A 19,494-nucleotide genomic window follows, 5' to 3' on the forward strand; every position below is an offset into this window, starting at 1 on the left:
TACATCATGATTTTTTACCTAATCATCATTTACTGCCATCATTTTAACCAAACAATAAAACTTCTATATAATTGAACTTACAGATTTAGGTAGAGAAAACATATTTATTATGACTTTTATGGATATTTCTAAAGGCACCCACCCCAACCCCAACCCAAGTAGCACAGTAACACTGAGTCCTTACTTATGAATAGCTTCATACATATATACACACTATTATATACAGTACACTTATATTATATTATCAAGTACTGTTGTGTACATACATAGTTACATTGAGTACTTTATGTACACTTTATTTAAATAAAGCTATCTTGTGTTATTTTCTAAATACATGAAAGCCAATCAGTGTTACCTACTCATATTGACTGGATGCAATGTAAATTCATTAAGTGAAAACATTGTAACGCTACCAAAGGAAATCCATGCTTGCTTTCATATTAAACTGTTTAAGGTCTAGCAACAAAAGTCACCTCTTGTAAGAGATCTTCAGATTCTCTAGCCCTCTCTCGTCAGAAAATAAGATCTACTGTGAACATCAAGTTCACTATATGGACACTGTCATTTTTATGTCCTCTCTTAATATATGTAACACACGTTGACAAAGGCAATTTGCAAAGTAAGTTTAGATATTAGTAACCTGGTGACATACAATCTGCCTATTTCTCTTACAGAAGAGAGGGATTTCAGGCCTTCACATATACCTTTCAATCAAAACTCACAAAAGCAGAGCTGAGGGTTTACTCAGTGGTAAAGCACAAGCAAGTTCCTGAGTTCAATCCCCAGCACCATCAAAAGAAAAAAAAAAAAAACCACAAAAGGTTAATCAGTGTGGGGGGGGGGAGGGGGGGGCTGGGGTGGTGGCTCAGTGGTAGATCACTTGCCTAGCAGCCTAGCACATGTGATTCCCTGGGTTTGATCCTCAGCACCACATAAAAAAAAATAAATAAATAAAACAAAGGTATTGTGTCCAACTCCAACTAAAAAATAAATATTAAAAAAATTAATTAGGTGTAAACACTGCAGGCTATATAAAAGAAATGCTTTCCTCTAATAATGCTACAATTACAAAATGAAAATACAGTGCTACTAGTGATATACTTGAATTTCTATAAACTAAACATTTATTTATCCTAGCTTTAAATCTATAATGCAGTAAGAATGATTTTCAGGGCTGGGGATGTGGCTCAAGAAGGTAGCGCGCTCGCCTGGCATGCGTGTGGCCCGGGTTCGATCCTCAGCACCACATACAAACAAAGATGTTGTGTCCGCCGAAAACTAAAAAAAAGTATTAAAAAAAAATTCTCATTCTCTCTCTCTCTCGCTCTCAAAAAAAAGAATGATTTTCAAAAACATACATATATTGCAAAAATACTTTAAGAATAAAAAAAAAAACCCAAAGAATAAACCAAGTTAAAATATAGGCATCAGAATATTTAAGTGTAGTAAGGCAAGTACTAGAAATGCAATAAAAGAAGATCAATAATGGGTAAATCTCTTAAATCTACCCCTACCAGAAAACCCACATTATGAAACTCTAAACAGGAACTGGTTAAAGCAATTGCATAATTTGTTAAGTGTGGGTACAGTCTCATAGTTAAAATTTTTCGGAAATATACAAAAGGGTTTTAAGCTATTTTCTATTCCGTTTGCATCTAATTGCTGTGTTCCCTTTTGCATTCTAATATTACTAAATGCAGCAGAGCAAAGGAATGGAAATTGGGGCTTCTAGGTGACATATTAATGCTACAGTAAGTCCAGAGCCTCTGGAGTTACAGTGCTTCCAATAAACAGCCTTGACAGACAACCTAATGTTTCTCCAGCTGGTATTTCCCTCTCAGATGCTATTCACTCTGTACAGTCTAAAAACTTAAGTATGGAAGAAAAGGAAGGAGGGGCAGAGAGGATGAAAGATGAACACCAGTCAAGACAGATTCAAACAGTCACATGTTCAGGCTTCGGAGAGAAATTGACAAAATCACCAAGCAAGAGTTACTTAGTACACATGATAAAGCAGAGCTCCAGTGGATAATAATCAGGCTTGGCAAAAGATTCCCACAAGGAAAAAGTAAGAGATAACTCAGGAAAAGAGAATATATAAGCTAGTTTACCAAAAGAATTTTTAAAAAAAGGAAGTTGTACACCCAATCTTAGGGAACATCTATATTTTGAGATGGAGAGGAAAAGGTAGAAATAGTGGAAAAAAGCAACAAATGAATCATAAGGAGACTACAGTAACTAATGTAAGTCAATATGATTTCTGGGAAATGTTAAACATACAGTTACCACATGCCCTCAAATTTTTATTCCTAGGTAGATACTCAAAAGAAATGGAAACATGTCCACATAAGACCTTATCAATGAATGTTCACAGAAGCATTATCTATAATAACCAAAAAAAAGTAAAAACAACATAAATACCCATCAACTGATGAATGGATAAACAAAATGTGGTCTACCCATTCAAAAGAGTATCATTTGGTAACACGACAGAGTGAAATGTTGATATATACTTTGAGGAAGAGCATGGATGAACCTGGAAAACATTATGCTAAGTGAAGAAGCCAGACATAAAAGACCACATACCGTATGATTCTAATCAAACGAACAGTCCAGAACAAGCAAATCCACATAGTTAGAGGGCAGACTAGTTTGCCAAGAGTTGGCGTGGTAAATGGGAAGGGTGGGCTGAATGGAATCCAAATACTACTTTATACACATGTGAGATCAATATTTTCCTATACCAATGTTACTTTTTACCATTGTTCACGAAATAATAGTTAATGTGTTTTAACAAAAAGGAAGATATAAATATTGAAAGTATAAAAACTAGATTATTATTATTTTTATTTGCAGATGATGTTTGTCTACCTAAAAAACTAAAGTAGCAAGTGAACTGAAAAAATGTAAGAACTAATAAGACTCCAATCAGTCTGGCTGGTTTCAACACACAGTCAAAACATGATGCTCTATCTTATGCACTCAACAGCCAATAAGAAATGGACTGGGGAATGGAAAAAAATGGGGAGATGTTGGTCAAAGGGTACAAACATGCAGTTATAAGATAAGTAAGTTCTGGAGATCTAATATACAGTGTGGTAAATTAAAATTAAAAACAAGCAAAACAAAAGGATCATTTACCATATATGTAGTGTGTGTGTGTGTGTGTGTGTGTGTGTGTGTGTGTGTGTGTGTCTATTTAATCTCTGAGAGAAATAAAAAAGTACAGAAACTGGACAAAAGGATAGATGCTAACAGAATTTTGCTCTATATCTTACAGAATTTAAAAACTATTTATTAAATGGATTTAAAGTTTATTTGGAAAAAAAGAAACACCTAAGAAAAGTACAATTAAAAAAGATAAAAGCACTCCTATTATAAGTCACAAAAACAGAATCTTGAATTGTTAAACTACATAGACCAATGAAAAGAGCACAGAAAGTACACATGAAATTTTAGTTGTTAATAAATAGTAATTTGGTAAACGGTAGTGTCATTAAATGTGAAAAAGAAAATTATTAATAAGGGTATTGAGCTAAGAAGCATTAGAGGAAAAAATGTGTTAGATATATAAAGGAGGATAGTGAGTCCAGATTTAGTGAAGATCGTCACCCTAAAAGGTTAGCAACACCTTTCTTATATGGCTAAGTTACACTGTGTACAACTTGCATGCTGATATACAGTAGTCTGAAAGCAACACCTCTCACCCCCTTTCATTACATGCCTTGTATCTAAAAGATAAAAACGGTTCCAGGGCCCTTGAGTTCTATGAAATACCCAGAATCCTAAAGCTTCTAGAGTAAATCAAATCATTGCCTAAAAAAGATTCTACTAAACAGTTCACTTTTAATTTTGTCTTATTATATTATATAACAATATTAAATAGAGGTATTTCTTTTTAAGATCCAATATTCGTCTTATTTTATCTTTCCCCTTGTCAGGAAGGAACAAAGGAAAATCCATAAAATTTCTCAATGTAGTTTTTTAATTTTCATTCAATGACACCAAATTTGAATTGTTTTCACTATAAAGTTTATTAAGGCTGGGCACAGTGGCCCAACCCTGCAATCCCAGATACTTGGGAGACTTTGGCAGGAGAATCACAAGTTGAAGGCCAGCTTGGGTGATTTAGTCAGAACCTGGCTCAAATAAAAAATGATGAGGCAGGAGGATTGTATGTTCAAAGCCAGCCTCAGCAAAAGCGGGGCACTAAGCAACTCAGTGGGATCCTGTCTCTAAATAAAATACAAAATAGGGCTAGGGATGTGGCTCGGTGGCTGAGGGTCCCTGAGTTCAATTCCCAGTACCGCCCCCCAAAAATAAGTAAATAAAATAAATTAAAAATGAAAAAAGGGCTAGAGATGTAGCTCAGTGGTATTCAATCCCCAGTGCCGTTAAGAAAACCCACTTTATTAAAATGTAATGTTAATAATTTTGATGTCAACATATCACCTTGACTCTGCTGAATAAGAAGCTAACAAATATGTTAATGTGGTTTAAAAAAATCACTATACATCTTGATTGTAACAGAGTTGGTAGAGGTTATATAAGTTAATCAAAATTCATAGATGGTGAATTCATCATTTTATGTAATGAATTTTAAAGGAAAAATTTAAAGAATAATGTCTTCCTTTTGATAGGATGAATTTTACTTTATGGATGTATCTCTAAATGAATGGAATATTTCAATTTCTCTGAGAATGTTAAAATTTTCCTTATTTTTCTTCTGCCAACATCAATTCTATTTCCTCCGTAGCTTTTTCGCTTGGTGTATTTTGACATGTCATAAGTAAGTTTTCCTTATATGTTAGGTGACCCTTGACTGTCCACAACGGGCAGGGTATGAACAAGCTGACTGGAAGTACTTTCTTCAAAGGTAAGCGTTACCTCTGGCATCACTACAGGGTGCTCTGATCATTTCTCTATGGAATCTCTGATCTTGGTTTCTTTAGGTATTATCTCTTGTGTTGGTCAAAGCTATCACTTTTCATAAAAGGTTTGTTCCTCTCTAAATACTCTTTCTTTATGGCATTCCCACTCCTGTATGTAAGCTGTGTCCACCACTGTAGAGACTTTCTGTTTCACCACCCCAGAAAACAAATCTCTAGTCTTCAGTAAAGGCAGAAAAAGAACAGTAACCTAACTATGTGGAAGGAAAGGTCTAACTGTTGCTATCTTACTGAGGTGAAAGTTATATAATATATAATTAATCATTTTAAAAAGTGTACAAGTCAGTGCTACTCACTACACTTACAATGTTATGCAACCACCACATCTATCATTACACCAAAAGAAAACCTTGTTCCCATTTAAGCAGTCATTTCCATTTCTCTATAGTGCCTGATAACCACAACTGGCTGCCTATCTTACAAATTCTCCTAATCTGCACATTTCATATAAATGTAATCAAACAAATGTGGTCTATTATAACTGGCTTTCTCCACTTGGTTTAATATTTTCAAGGTTCATCAAGTTTCAGCAAGTATCAGTACTCTACTCTTTTTCATGGCTGAATAATATTCTAATGTATGAATATAACACATTCATCTGCTGATAAGATATTTGAGTTGTTTCCAGCTTTTGACTGCTGTGAATAGTGCTATCAGCATTTGCATTACAAGCATTTTAGTTCCTATTTTCTATTCTTTGGGGTACATACCTAGAAGTGCAGTTGCTGGCCAGGTTGTAATTCTATGCTTAACCTGGTCTCTTTGATTTTGAAACAGACTTTCAACCAATCCTCTTATTTTAGAACCACCCTTGGCCTTCCCAGCATACCTCCAAAGGTACTTCATATCACTTTCCTGAATCAGGAGGGATTGCATAAGCCATATCATCACATTAGTCTTCTGTTTTCTACAATGCTGCCTTAGAATTCAACTTTCTCCAGCTGGCTAGGTCACTTATAACTCATCTATCTGGCTTCTAGTTTCAAAACTTTTTGTTGCTGCTTTCTCTTCTCTCATGCTTTTTGTCCTAGAGGGCTTATTCCTTTAAACAGAATGTTTCTGTCATTTTAATAGGATTTCAGAAGGGAGGGAAGACATAAAAAGTATACTCCATTTCCCATTTTAAGTCAGAAATCAATAAACATTTTAGTATCATCTGTTAGTTTATCCATTCAGATTGAAGGCCTTTCCTGTACAATGTACATATTATTATGGGAGAGATAAGCATATATAAGACAACTTCTATTTTCAATAAGATGATAAATTGACCAAGGAGATGTATGTAGTAATACAAAGGTCATTCTCTTACGTATGTCTAACACTTGCATGGCTGCTGAGGTTCTATTATATAAAAGTAAACTTACAAAGAATTTGTATTAGCCCATTTTCTGTTGCTATAACAGAATACCTTATACTGGATAATGTCTTAAATAAAAAGGTTTATTTAACTTACAGTATTTTGGGAGCCTAAAACTTCAAGATTGTGTGGCCTCATCTATTCAACCTCTGGTGAGGGCTCTCTTGGCTGTCACAAAATGGAAGAGAAACAGAAAGGGAACCAGCCACATGTTGAAGGGGCAAAGCAAGTGAGGTGGCCTTGTAACAACTAACTAACTGCACAAGATTAGCATTCATCCATTTCAGGAATGATGCTCTAGTGAGCTAATTACCTCGAACTAGACCCCACCAATGAAAGATGTCACCAGAGCCAGGCTCAGTGGTACACGTCTGTAATCCCAGAGGCTTGGGAGGCTTAGGTAGGAAGATCTAGAGTTCAAAGCCTGCTTCAGGACCTTGGTGAGGCCCCAAGCAACTCAGCAAGACGCTGTCTCTAAATAAAATATTTAAAAAGAGGTGAGATGTGACTCAGCAGTTAAGAGCCCCTCCCTGGGTTCAATTCGCAGTACCCCCCATCTAAAAAAAAGAAAGAAAGAAAGAAAGATTCCACCACGTCAACATCACTACACTAAGGACTGAGTTTCTAGCACATGAATCTTCAGCAGACAAACTCCCAAACCACAGCAAGGTTTAAAGGTAAATCCCATACCCATAGGTAGCTCAGGTCTCAAAGTACAAAGTCATTTTTGGCATAAAGTACTACAAAAGAGGAAGACTCCCAATGAGAAACAGGACTCAAAAGGAAGTGGGGGCTGCGGGTGGAACTCAGAGGTAGAGCACTTGCCTAGCATGTATAAGGACCTACACTACAAAAAATAAATAAAAAAAAAAAAAAACAAGGAAAAGGAAGTAAGCCCTTGGAAGCCAAGAATGGAGACTTGAAGCTTGTTTGAATATTTGCCTTCAGACCTAGACTCTAAAGACTCAAAGGGTCCAGGTAGATGTTTTGAGTTGATATGGATTAAAGATCATCATTGCCACACAGCAGCAAGTTGAGATATATCTTGTGATTCTCAAGGAAGGGATGAGAATCACAAACTAATTCAAGTCACATAGTAATTCCCTTTTTTATTATGGTCTTCTTTCATAGAGTCTTGATAGAATGTTGTAATCTGGTCCCACCTATAATTCTTTAACAGTTGTGCAGCCACATGGACAAGGGTTAGGAAGAAACAGCAGTCCCTCGAGCAGTGGAAGGACTGAGGACTGTTGCCTTCCAGAAAAAAGATATCTTTTCAATGCTAACTTGGGAAGTCCTGGACTTTATTATTTATAAAGAAAACATCTTCTTTTATAAACATTAGGTACACAAATATTACTTACACACTTACTGGCTATGTGGCCCTTTAAGCCTTAGTTTTCTCATCTGTAAAGTAGGAATAATAATAATGTCTTATAGGGCAATTGTGAGGATAAAATAAAATAATCCTGATAAATTATTTCTCACAATGTTTTATACATATTAAGTACTTAAGAAAGACTGGAATTAGAAACTCTCACTATGATTACTATTTCTACTCCTCCTACCATTATCATCACTATTGTTATTACAGGGCAAACACCAAAAGCACATGGTAAGGATCAAAGACCAGGTTAAGCGCATGTGATACAAACAGCTTCACAGAAGAAGCAAGATGTTGAACTGGAATTTGAGTTTGACAAGATGATAATTTTAGACAAGGAATTGTGTTATGGAAGAAACAATTGAAGAGAAACTACAAGGCCTTTTGAATGTTTGAAAAAGAACTTTTTAGCTTTAGATTAATGGAAAACTGCTCAAAAATATATCTCTAGGTATAGATTTCAAGAACAGCCAATGAAAACTGAAGTGATACTTTAAAGAAAAAAATTAAATGAAAGGCCTATCAGTAACAAAGTGATCTAATATCCTTCCATTACACAGAAAAATGCTCCGACCAGATCTAATATTTTGCTTGACACCAACTGTTTCTACTTGATGTATGAAAGTATTCAAACTTCTTGAAATAAAATATTCCACATCACAGAAATTAAAGCAATCAAATATTACTAAAATAAAAGTAGGCTTTTTAAGGCAATACACTATCAAATGACAACCTCTATTATTAAGCTACGAGACAAAGAACTTGTCAAATATTTAGCAGTAAACTGAAAGACTGTATATGCATGCATTTGTACTACAAAAATTTTATGTTAAAATATTACTTATTGCCAAAAGCCTATAATTATATTTTGTAATAGTAATAAAAAGTATTCTGTTATTTTTATTATTAAACTCTTTGGAATTTGATTTTCTAAATACTTTTTGGGTTAACTTTTTACTATTCTCTAAGAGTACTATGTAATGTTCTTTAAAAATGGGACAGTATTATTCTTCTTTTCCATAATTCCAATTATTAGTAAAATCAACCACTTTCCTTCTATTATGCCAATTCTTGGGCATGTGGTATATCTTTTAAAGTTTCTTGGGTATTGAAAATATTCAGCTTGGCACACATGCAAGTCCCAAATATCAAAATGACATGTTTTTGTGATGGACCACAGTTTCTTACCTGCACTTCTTAAATTAGGATCTAGCCCTGGCATCTCTTTGTTAGCTTCAGGGCTAACACTGTAGATTGATGCTCCTGCTTCACTGGTGATACTGAAAAGAAAAAAGAAAAAAAGGGGGGGCAACATTGTTTTCCAAACTTTCTACCTAGCCAAAGAAAATGAATAAATAAAACTCAGAAGATCTACCTATCTATCTACATATATATACATCACTGTATCATAAAACACACACACACACACACACACACATATACACACACACTCAGGCAAAGTGCTCTCTTCATACCTCAATGATACCAAAGCATTTAGTATTTCATCAATACAAAGTTATATTAAGCAATGTTTGTTTTCTTCCACATAGAAAACACATGGGGTTATATCCAGGATAAATTCATTCCGTTATTTTCTCTCTCGCTGATAACAAGAGAAAGTTTATAGATGAACACAATGAATACTTTTCCCTGATAATAAATTTCAAAATGTTCAGAATATACTTAGTTTCTCCTGTGTTTAGAATTCATTGCTGGCTGACATTTATTCCTGTGTAGATGGGTGCATACGAGGAAATATCCCCCCACACACAAATTGCCATAATTATGACTATTGTTATTATTTGGTTATTTATTCATAATAACCACAACATGAAAAACAAAGAGCAAAAGACCCTTTTTTTCAGGAGGGACTGAAATTATCCTTTCATTGGATTTGATCCTTTCACCATTTCATTTCATAATTTCTTTAATCAAAGTATCACATAAATCATCCTTTTCCTTTCTCCTGTGGCTCCAGAAACTTCACGAACCATAACCGGAACACTCTCTTACAGCTGACTTTTGCATGATGGTTGGCATTTCTACAGTTCATCAAACATTTTAAAATTAGAGTTCTCCTTTATGACATAATGTGTAAAGAAATGTCATCTATTCAAATTATATACAAGACCTATGGTTTTATACCACAGGACCATGTAGGTGTCAAGATTCAAAAGCAGATATGTGTCAGTGCTCAATTTTTAATCCATTCTTAACAATCTCTCCCTTACTCTGCTCCTCTATATTTACTTTGATTACATGAAACAAGTTCAGTGGATAACTTATTAATATACTACCCCAATGTAATAAGTGAACACTGAGAAATAACAAGGGGAAAAGTTGGTTTACTACCCCCTTGTCTTTGGAGAACTTTTGATTGAATTTTTTTTTTTTTTTTTTTTTTAGAGAGAGAGAGAGAGAGAGAGAGTTTTTTTTAATATTTATTTTTTAGTTTTCGGGAGACACAACATCTTTGTTTGTATGTGGTGCTGAGGATCGAACCTGGGCCGCACGTGTGCCAGGCGAGCGCGCTACCGCTTGAGCCATATCCCCAGCCCTTGATTGAATTTTGACAACTATAAGCCACTAAGACTTTAAAAGATTATTCTTGAGAACATGAAGACTTATCTTTTTGCAATCCACTATCCTAAATTTTGTGATAGGAAAAATGAACACTGCAATTGGAAAGCATGGCTGATTACCCTGCTTCTCATTAACACCATACAATAAGAGATAACTGAGAGCATATTTTGTACAAAATATAAAACCAACTACTTTACAGAAATTATCTCATTTAATGAATTAGATCTATTTTATAGGTGACCAGTAAGCCCAAGGTAAGCAATTGAGCTGAATTTAGACCCTAACTTGATCCTCAAGTTTGAGCTCTTAACCAGAATAACCTAGTAATTACTAAATAGTTTCACAATCTTTTATTAACTCATTAAGTCCCAAGTTTTCAATTGTGTGAACATAAAATAAATACTCAAATATTATTTCAAAGTTATCTAGAAGGTAAATATACAATTATGGCTCAATTTAAGTTTTTCCAGGTGTTCCACATCTGAGACAATTGGACAAAAATGGGTTAAAATGAGAATCTGTATTTTTTATTTTTATTTTTTTTTAAGAGAGAGAGAATTTTTTTTAATATTTATTTCTCAGTTTTTGGTGGACACAACATCTTTTATTTTATGTGGTGCTGAGGATAGAACCCAGCTCCCCACACATGCCAGGCGAGCTCATTATGCTTGAGCCACATCCCCAGCCCAAGAGAACCTGTATTTTTATGCAAAACAACAAATACAATATCTTTTCTAAAGAGCTACTGTCTTCATAAGAACTCATATCTTTCTTTCATTGTCTTCATCTCTGATGCAAAATGAGTTGTTGTGTTTTTTTGTTGATGTTGTTGTTTTTAAGTATCTAAGATAGAGCCCGAAGCACACAGAAGGTCAAGCATGTCAATAATTTCATAAATTCAACTTTACAATTAAAAGGAAATTATGTTTTTTCACCAAAATAAGACTTAAATTATGTGTACCTTGTACTATATAATGATCAAGAAAAAAATATAATATTAAATAAAGCTTGAAGTAAAAAAAACTCTTTACGTGGCATAAAAATATGATGGTAAAACTAGCAAACTAGAAGAGATTTTTCAATTCAGTACTTCTAAACCTGGAACCCTTGGACACTAGACAGAGAGAAGCAGGATTAATTAAAACTGTGGTAAAATATTTGTACTTATGCATTCTCCAACTCACCCCAGGAAGAGGGCTTACACCTTTCACTCATTATACTTAAAGAAATTCAAGACCTCCCCAAAAGATTATGAAGCACCACCACAGGATAAGAATATTCAGTGGCCATTTCAAAAATAAATCAACAATTAATCTAATCAAATCTTTTCTAAAAAAAAAAAAAAAAAAAAACTATAGAGTATCCATGAAGCACAAGCTCAACCTATTGTTTGGAGAAAAGAATGTTTTCTAAATCCTCCAAAGTTACAAGTATATAAACAAAGGGGACTTAAATGGTAAATTAAAATTCTAACTAACTGTGGCTTTTAGCAGTTGGGTACCTGAGAATTTGCTGGTGATTCAGTGTCTCCTGAAGTTATAATTCTCAATGGACTGAGGGAAACTGTTGCAAAGAAAAACACTCAGATAATAAATATTCCTTCAAATACCACACTGCCACTCCTTTTAAACAGAAGAATACAAAACAGATGTGACACATTGCACCCAAAGATTTTAGATTAATATTAATATTAAATCAATACAAAATGTAGTAAATTTCATATGCTTTAGTTATTGAATAATATGGGACCAATAAACAGCTCAGAACTAAGCACAGATCAGAAAGCTTAAATAATCTAAATGAACAGAAAAGCCTCAACACCGATTACTTCAATATAAAACATATAAGGACCCAAGAAGTATATGTGGCAAGAATTAACTGAAACAAATCAAACTGAGAGTGGTGATGATTTCTTCCAGGAGAAATTGCTAAGAACAAAAGCTTCAATGCACCCCTCCCCACCTTTTCATTCAGGAGAAAGCATACTAGATTTATAAGGTAACTTCTGTTTAATGAGAAGTTTTCCAATAAACTATTGGGAAATTATTACAACTATGTCTAACACAGTGAGAAAAGTAAAAGTGAACTTTGTGTAAAAATCATATATCTAATGATTTAATAAGTATTTCAATTTAAAAAAAGAAATTTCTCTCCAGTATAAAAAAGTTAGGCTCCAAATCTTAGCAATTCGATTATTTTACATGTTTTACCAAAAAGCAAAAAAGACTAAGCAGAATTTATTATTTTAAGGGACTTTAACTGACAAAGTTGTAATTGAACTAATGTTTCAAGAATATTACAGTACTCTGAAAGTCCTTCAAATTGCTCCAGTTCAGACAAACACCTAAATAGATAAATAGGTGGTCTCTAGAGCTTTGAATATATGAAAATACGTTTCAGAAGCTAACACCGAAGTCAGATATATGTTAATATGCTAATTCTCTAAAATTAAATTGATAATTTTAAAAGTATGTTATCTGGTTAAGTACTATTTTAGGGTCTCTTTGGATCTTTCTAAGTAAATAAACTACCTTCATAATCTAAAAAGCAAGTAAAACATCTACAACATGGAAAAATTCCTTTTAAATTCTTTTAAAATATTTTCCCAAAATCCTATGTCAAAATGCTATATTTGGTTTTTTAAATAAAATTCAACAGTATAACTTATATAATACTTATCATTAACCAATATCATTTGTTTTTTTTCAAATATATACATTTAAATTTCAGAATTGATACCTCCACATTTCTTACGTCTCTTCTACCATGATAGACTATATTGATAGAGCTTTTAAAATCAGATTTGTAAGTACTTCTCTTAGAGTGACAATTCATTCAAATAGTAAAAGAATCTTTTCTGTTTTGTTTTTGTTTTTAACCAAATTGAGATGGGAGGATGAGATTCTTTTCACAAAAGAAAACTAGCTTGCTTGGTTGTTAAAACTATTGGGCTAACAGTTTTCAAATTCATTCTTAAGGTTACACAAAGTCTCTGTATGAATCTCCTCTTCCTTCTGTTTCCCAAATATCAAAATAACTTTGTTATTACTTCTGATTGAAAATAAATTATATGCTTCCTTTTGTTAAAAGGAAAATTTAATTTACAGGTAATTTTCTTAAATGAAAATATAATTACTTAGTCAGATAAAAAAAATTGCTAGTATGTTTCCTAAACTAATACAAGTTGAGGTTTTCAATACTTCATAAAAGTATACTAGAATTCCTCAAGCCCCGTCAACATGTAGCACCTTCCTTTTCTCCCTGTCTACAAAAAAATATGCACTAAATAGCTATTACATTAAATGCAATGTTTTTGTTTTGTTTTGTTTTGTTTGCTGTGCTGGGGATCGAGTCCATGGCCTGTGTGCATGCCAGGAAAGCACTCTACCAATGAACTACATGCCAGCCCTAACTGAAGTTTAAAAATAACTTATTTAAAACCTGTTCTTGCAAGTTTTCAGAATAAAAACATTCACATTGAGTTAGTCTTCAACAAGTAATAGAAAGCACTTTAACAATATTAACAAACAGATATTAAAATCTGTTCTGAATGTACACAACCAGAGATATGAAAAATTGTGCTCTATATGTATAATATGAATTGTAACACATTCTACTGTCATATATAATAAATTGGAATAAAAAATAAATAAATTTTTTAAAAAATCTGTTCTTAAGTATGAAAGGATAGCTGTTAGTATTTTAGAAAAAGGAGAAAAGGTCAAAATCAAACCACCATACCTAGAAGAGCCTCTAGGATTTAATGCTTAAAGAATACAGTTCTAAGAAAATATCAAAGCTATTTTAAATTCCTATGTTTAATGATGATCACCACTCCAAGGAATCTCAAATGCACAATATCCAGTCTCTTCAAAAACTAAGGTAATCTGCTGATAAAGAGAACATAGTGAAACAAACAAAATCAAACACTGGTAAAGATGATTAACTATAGAAATAGAACTCTTGGTTGGTAATCTGATAATTATAGCAAAAGTCAGAAAAGTGTACATTCTCTCTGCACTATTATAAAGAATTTATGTAAAAGAAATAAAACCCCACAAAATTAAATAGCACTATTCATCATAGCAGAGCAGTGACCAAAAGAAACTGAAAATCAAAATGCATATCAATATAGTTTATTAAATGGAAAAGTATGTTGTTATTAAGAATTATTATTGTAAAATATTTTCATAAAATATTCAAGATATATTACAAAGAGAAAAAACTAGTTATAAAATTATGATAGTTTTAAAATAAATATATTCACAAAAATAAAAAAGTTTATGTACTATAAATTGTACTTAAAAATAAATTATTACTTTAATTTCAATTTTTTTTATTTTCTATAATAACCATGTAATGTTTATTTGTAATAAGGTTGAAATTTAAGCATGGTTATTAACTAATCAAGAAATCTGGCACTGGACAATGGCCAATATTTTTTAAATGTTGCCAAACTTTCTTTTAAAATTAATTTTAATGTTAATCTGGGTAAATGTATCATTTGTTAATAATAACCTCTGAACATCTAGTTCAGTTTATAATGATCTCTAGATCTTAAACAATGATGTTTTATGATATGATAAAATAAAAGTAGCTAAGCAGAAAACTCAACAATAAGTTTTCAAATTTTACACACAGGTCACATGAGAAACAAATATATGATGAAAAATTTTCAAGAAAGTACATATTATACATCCATATGTTTTACTTAGTCCTTGGCTTCCTGAATCCATCTCCCAAGTTATCCCTCATGATCACGAAGGCACAATAAAACCATTATCCATAACATAAAAGAAGTGAGGTGATGCAACAGTGTACCAGGAAAGTAGTGTATGTGAAGAAAACAGTAAGGTAAGCGGAAAAAGAAAGAAAATACACAATCTGGGTTATTTCAATGGCACCAAAACAGTTTATAGTTAGATATGTAACACTAGCACCATCTGGTGGAACATTAGAAGCAATTCTTCAATTGCCAGTTTTTAATTTTTTTAAAAAAGCCTTTAACTGTATTTTTTAAAAGATAACCATTTTCCAAAGAGAATAACTTGAGCAATGATACAGTTATAACTTGGAGTATCCATAATAAGCCTAGAGAATTTGAAAAGCCTACCAGAGGATCTGCATGTAATCCCAGATGGGCATCTATCATCTTTTCCACAAAGCAGTCTTTGAGCAGAGCAGAATTCCTTTAGTTATTTTCCTCCAGTGCCCCATACCACAATGGATGAAAAGAATACTTTCCAGGCACAAAATAAGCCAAAAAGGAAAGATCCAAACTAGCAACTACTGAGTAGAACTTTAGTTTGGATTTTGGAGTTTCTCAAAGAACTAGCTACCAATCCTGCTATGTTATTAGGGGGAGGGAAAAAAAATAGTATTTTACCAGAAAATCCATCTCTCCTACTTAGCTTCACAAGTTTATGTTCACAATGATGTTGAGCTGCTACAGTGTGCCACAATGTGTCAAAACACGACATTTAAATCACTTTTACTGCTGTCAGTGGGCCATTCAATGACAGAAATGACAAATTCAATAGTACCTTCAAATCCATCATAGGGGAAAGAAAATCAACAACTAAAGGACAAAGAAGACAGAAAGCTTGTCCCCAATCTGTAGATTGAGAGAGAACATCTACTGAGGCAGAAGCAATTTCTGACAAAGAATGGCAGGAGAAAATTTGTCATTCTCCATTCCTTTCTACAGTTAAGCATCTCTTTTATTTCCTTCCTACTTTCCTTCATTATCTTCTCCTCTCCTTTTGAAAAAATCCTTTCTTTTTTCATATACATACATATATATATATATATATATTCATATATATATATATGACCAACATGAACTTGTTATAAGTACTATACGTCACCATAAAGGGAGCCTCAAGACCAGAGGCTGAATGAATGCACAAGTGGCATTAGATTAAGCAAAGGGCAAGGATGTCACTGATTCTGAGACAGGAATAAACGTTTAAGAAGTGATACACTATGAAAAAAACTGTTGTCTGCAGCAATACTACAAATGCTCCAGGTTCACCATTAACAAGATACAAAAACTCAGAGGGCTAGAAATTCTAAAGGTTGAAGCTGATCTAACTTTACAATTAGAATATTATTTGGCCAATAATTTTTTTATTGACCTAAAAAACATGATATGTAAAACTACCTGCCATTTCCCCACAACATACTCAAAAGTATAATCCTTCTTATAGTTGACTCCAGAGTGTCAATTTTTAAAAAATATTTTTTTAGTTGTAGATGGACACAATACCTTTATTTTACTTATTTATTTTCATGAGGTGCTAAGGATCAAACCCAGTGCCTCCTACTTTCGAGGCAAGCACTTTGCCACTGAGCCACAACCCCAGCCCACAATGTCATTTTTTTATGTATTTAATTTACATTTATTCCTATTAACTGTATTTGTTTATTCTTATTCAAATGCTATTCTATGAAGATATTTATTCTTGTTCAGTAATAATTCTATATAGACATTATTGTAAATAATAAAGTTTTCTTACAAAAGGAAAGGTCAGCTTCATTCACTCTTCTAACCCTTCTATTCTGTTTTAATTGTTGTTGCTGCTGGTTTTCACTTAAATGCAACTATGGAAGTTGGTCTGCTAATAAATATGAAGACTTCAGATCTCTATGTCACAGATTTGTTAGAATAAAACTTACTATGCAGTATTCTACTCCTTTGTTATTTATCCAATGACAGAAATCAGAATCAAAATGACCAACTGAAAGGATATAATATTCTAATATTTTTCTAATAAGGGCTCAAAAAACTTTTTAAAAGAACAATAAAGAAAACCCCAATTAAAAGAGAAACAGAAAACTAACAACTAAAAAGAGAGAAGCAGATATACAGTTTGTCAACAACAAATAGCTTAGCTCTTTTTACATATATAAGAATAGTTTGGGAAATAACAATAGTTTGTACTTCACTATCTAACACTTTCCTAAACAGTACTGTTAACAATCTTTTTTTTTTTAAATAGATGAACACAATAACTTTTATTTTATTTACTTATTTGTTTGTTTGTTTTTATGTGGTACTGAGTATTGAATCCAGTGCCTCACTCACATATAATAGGTAAGCGCTCTACCACTGAGCCACAACCCCAGCCCCCTGTTAACAATCTTTTTGTTTTGTTTTGTTTTGTTCTGTTGGTACCAGGAATTGAACTCTGGGGCACTTGCCCACTGAGCCACATCCCCATTTCCACTTTGTATTACATTTAGAGACAGGGTCTCACTGAGTTGCTTAGTGCCTCGCTTTTGCAGAGGCTGGCTTTAAACTCAAAATCCTCCTGTCTCTGGGATTACAGGTGTGCGTCACTGCGCCCAGTCCCCTGTTAACAATCTTAATTCCATTTACAAATGACACACATTTATCAGTTTTCATGCCTTGGTTCCCACTTCTCCTGTTATTGCCTTTCTTACCTTTGTTCTACCCCTCCCCCCAACAACTCCTACTTTCCTTTCAAGGGAACTTATGCTTCTGTATAAATCATTATCTCTCTAGTCAAGGAAGACCCTATCTACAAACTGGATCTAATACCCACCAATATCCTTCAGGTTGGAGCCCCAAACCCTATTCTGGAACATCCTCCACTTTGAGAATGTCTTTTTGCTATACACAGCTAATGCTGAAAAGAATCCTAAAAGACAAGCTGTGTGTAAGACTACTACACTAGATTTACTCCTTTTCTAATTGTGGTTTAAAAGTACACAGAGAAGAAGGAGAGAGAGAGAATGATTTGCTTGGTCCAGCTGGCTATTCCATTTACTCCTTCATCTGTACTCGAATCTTTACTTTTTTGGGGATCACTGAACATTTCTGGCTTTTCTATATTATACTGTGTAAATATTTAGGAGAAATAATTCCTTTCAAGAATCTAAACTTCCACTATCGTTATGGCAAATCAATCTGTTTATTCTATGTTCATTAACTAACAGCTAGCCTAAAAGAACACAGGAATTTACTAACATATGTGGCACACAAACACCACAATCATAAAGCTTCTCAGAATGGGAGGCGGGGGCATATCAAGAACATGAAAGACCAGTTTATTTTTATTTCCATTACCCTGTAATTTCCTTTAACTATACTAGAACAATCCTTAATTCGAACCTTTCCTGCATTTACAGAAAGAGGGTAGTCTGAATATATATATATATAAACTACCAAAACAAATCCACATCTCCATTTAAGTTTCCTTGATTTTAGAGTAGTAGTTCTCAAGTGTTGGCTTGCATAAGAATCAGCTGGAGGGCTTGCTGGGCTGGGGTTGTGACTCAATGGTAGAGCAGTTGTCTGGCATGTGTGAGGCACTGGGTTTGATTCTCAGTACCATATATAAATAAATAAAATAAAGGTCTACTGACAGCTATTAAAAAAATTTATATACATATTTCTGGGTCCTACCCTCAGTTTCTGTATCACTGAAGCAAGGAATTTGCAGAAACCAAAGGTGGTGGCTACAGTTCAAATCTTGTCTAGAATCATACCTTGCAAATATATAAAATAAGCTTTAAGAAATGGAAAATATGTTTGGTTCAAGTAGAAACAATACTGAATGTTCTATGAAAATCCAGATTTCCATGAAGAGACAGCTGACAGAAAGGAAGAAAATATTTGCCAGCTATTCTTTCAACAGAGGATTAATATCTAGAATATATAAAGAACTCAAAAAGCTTAAAATCACACTTAAAATTGAAAAATAACCCATTCAATCAATGGACAGGTGAAATTAAAAGACACTTTTAAAAAGAACAATTCTATGAAAAAAATTTTCAATATCTTTAGCCATCAGAGAACTATAAATCAAAACTACACTGAGATTATATCTCACTTCAATCAGAATAATAATCATCAAGAACACAAATAACAACAATCTGGTAAGGCTATATACAGAAAGGAACTCTACGCTGTTGGTGGAAATGTAAATTAGTATAACTACTATGGAAATCAGATGGAGTTCCTCAAAACAACTAAAAATAGAACTATCATATGGTCCAGCAATATCATTCCTTGTTATTTACCCAAAAGAATTAAAGTTAGCATATTCTAGTGCCTGCAGCACAAATGACAACAGGTAAGCATGGAATCAGTCTAGGTGCCAGTTGACAGATGATTGAACAAAGAAAATATAGTATATATTCACAATAGAGTATTATTCAATCATGAAAAAAAATACAAATTATGTCATTTGCAG

General features: G+C 33.2%; 1 protein-coding gene across 2 annotated transcripts in view; it reads right to left on the bottom strand.

Moving 5' to 3' along the window:
• Positions 1–19,494, bottom strand: part of Srbd1 (S1 RNA binding domain 1) — a 226,249-nt gene that overhangs the window by 89,557 nt on the left and 117,198 nt on the right. For both annotated transcript variants that reach the window (XM_027934616.2, XM_071601541.1), the window contains one exon: positions 8,879–8,970. In XM_027934616.2, coding sequence (XP_027790417.2) covers positions 8,879–8,970 — 92 coding nt within the window. The remainder of the gene's footprint in view (positions 1–8,878; positions 8,971–19,494) is intronic.

This window comes from Marmota flaviventris, chromosome 14 (assembly GCF_047511675.1).
Source record: "Marmota flaviventris isolate mMarFla1 chromosome 14, mMarFla1.hap1, whole genome shotgun sequence".
Lineage (NCBI taxonomy): Eukaryota > Metazoa > Chordata > Mammalia > Rodentia > Sciuridae > Marmota > Marmota flaviventris.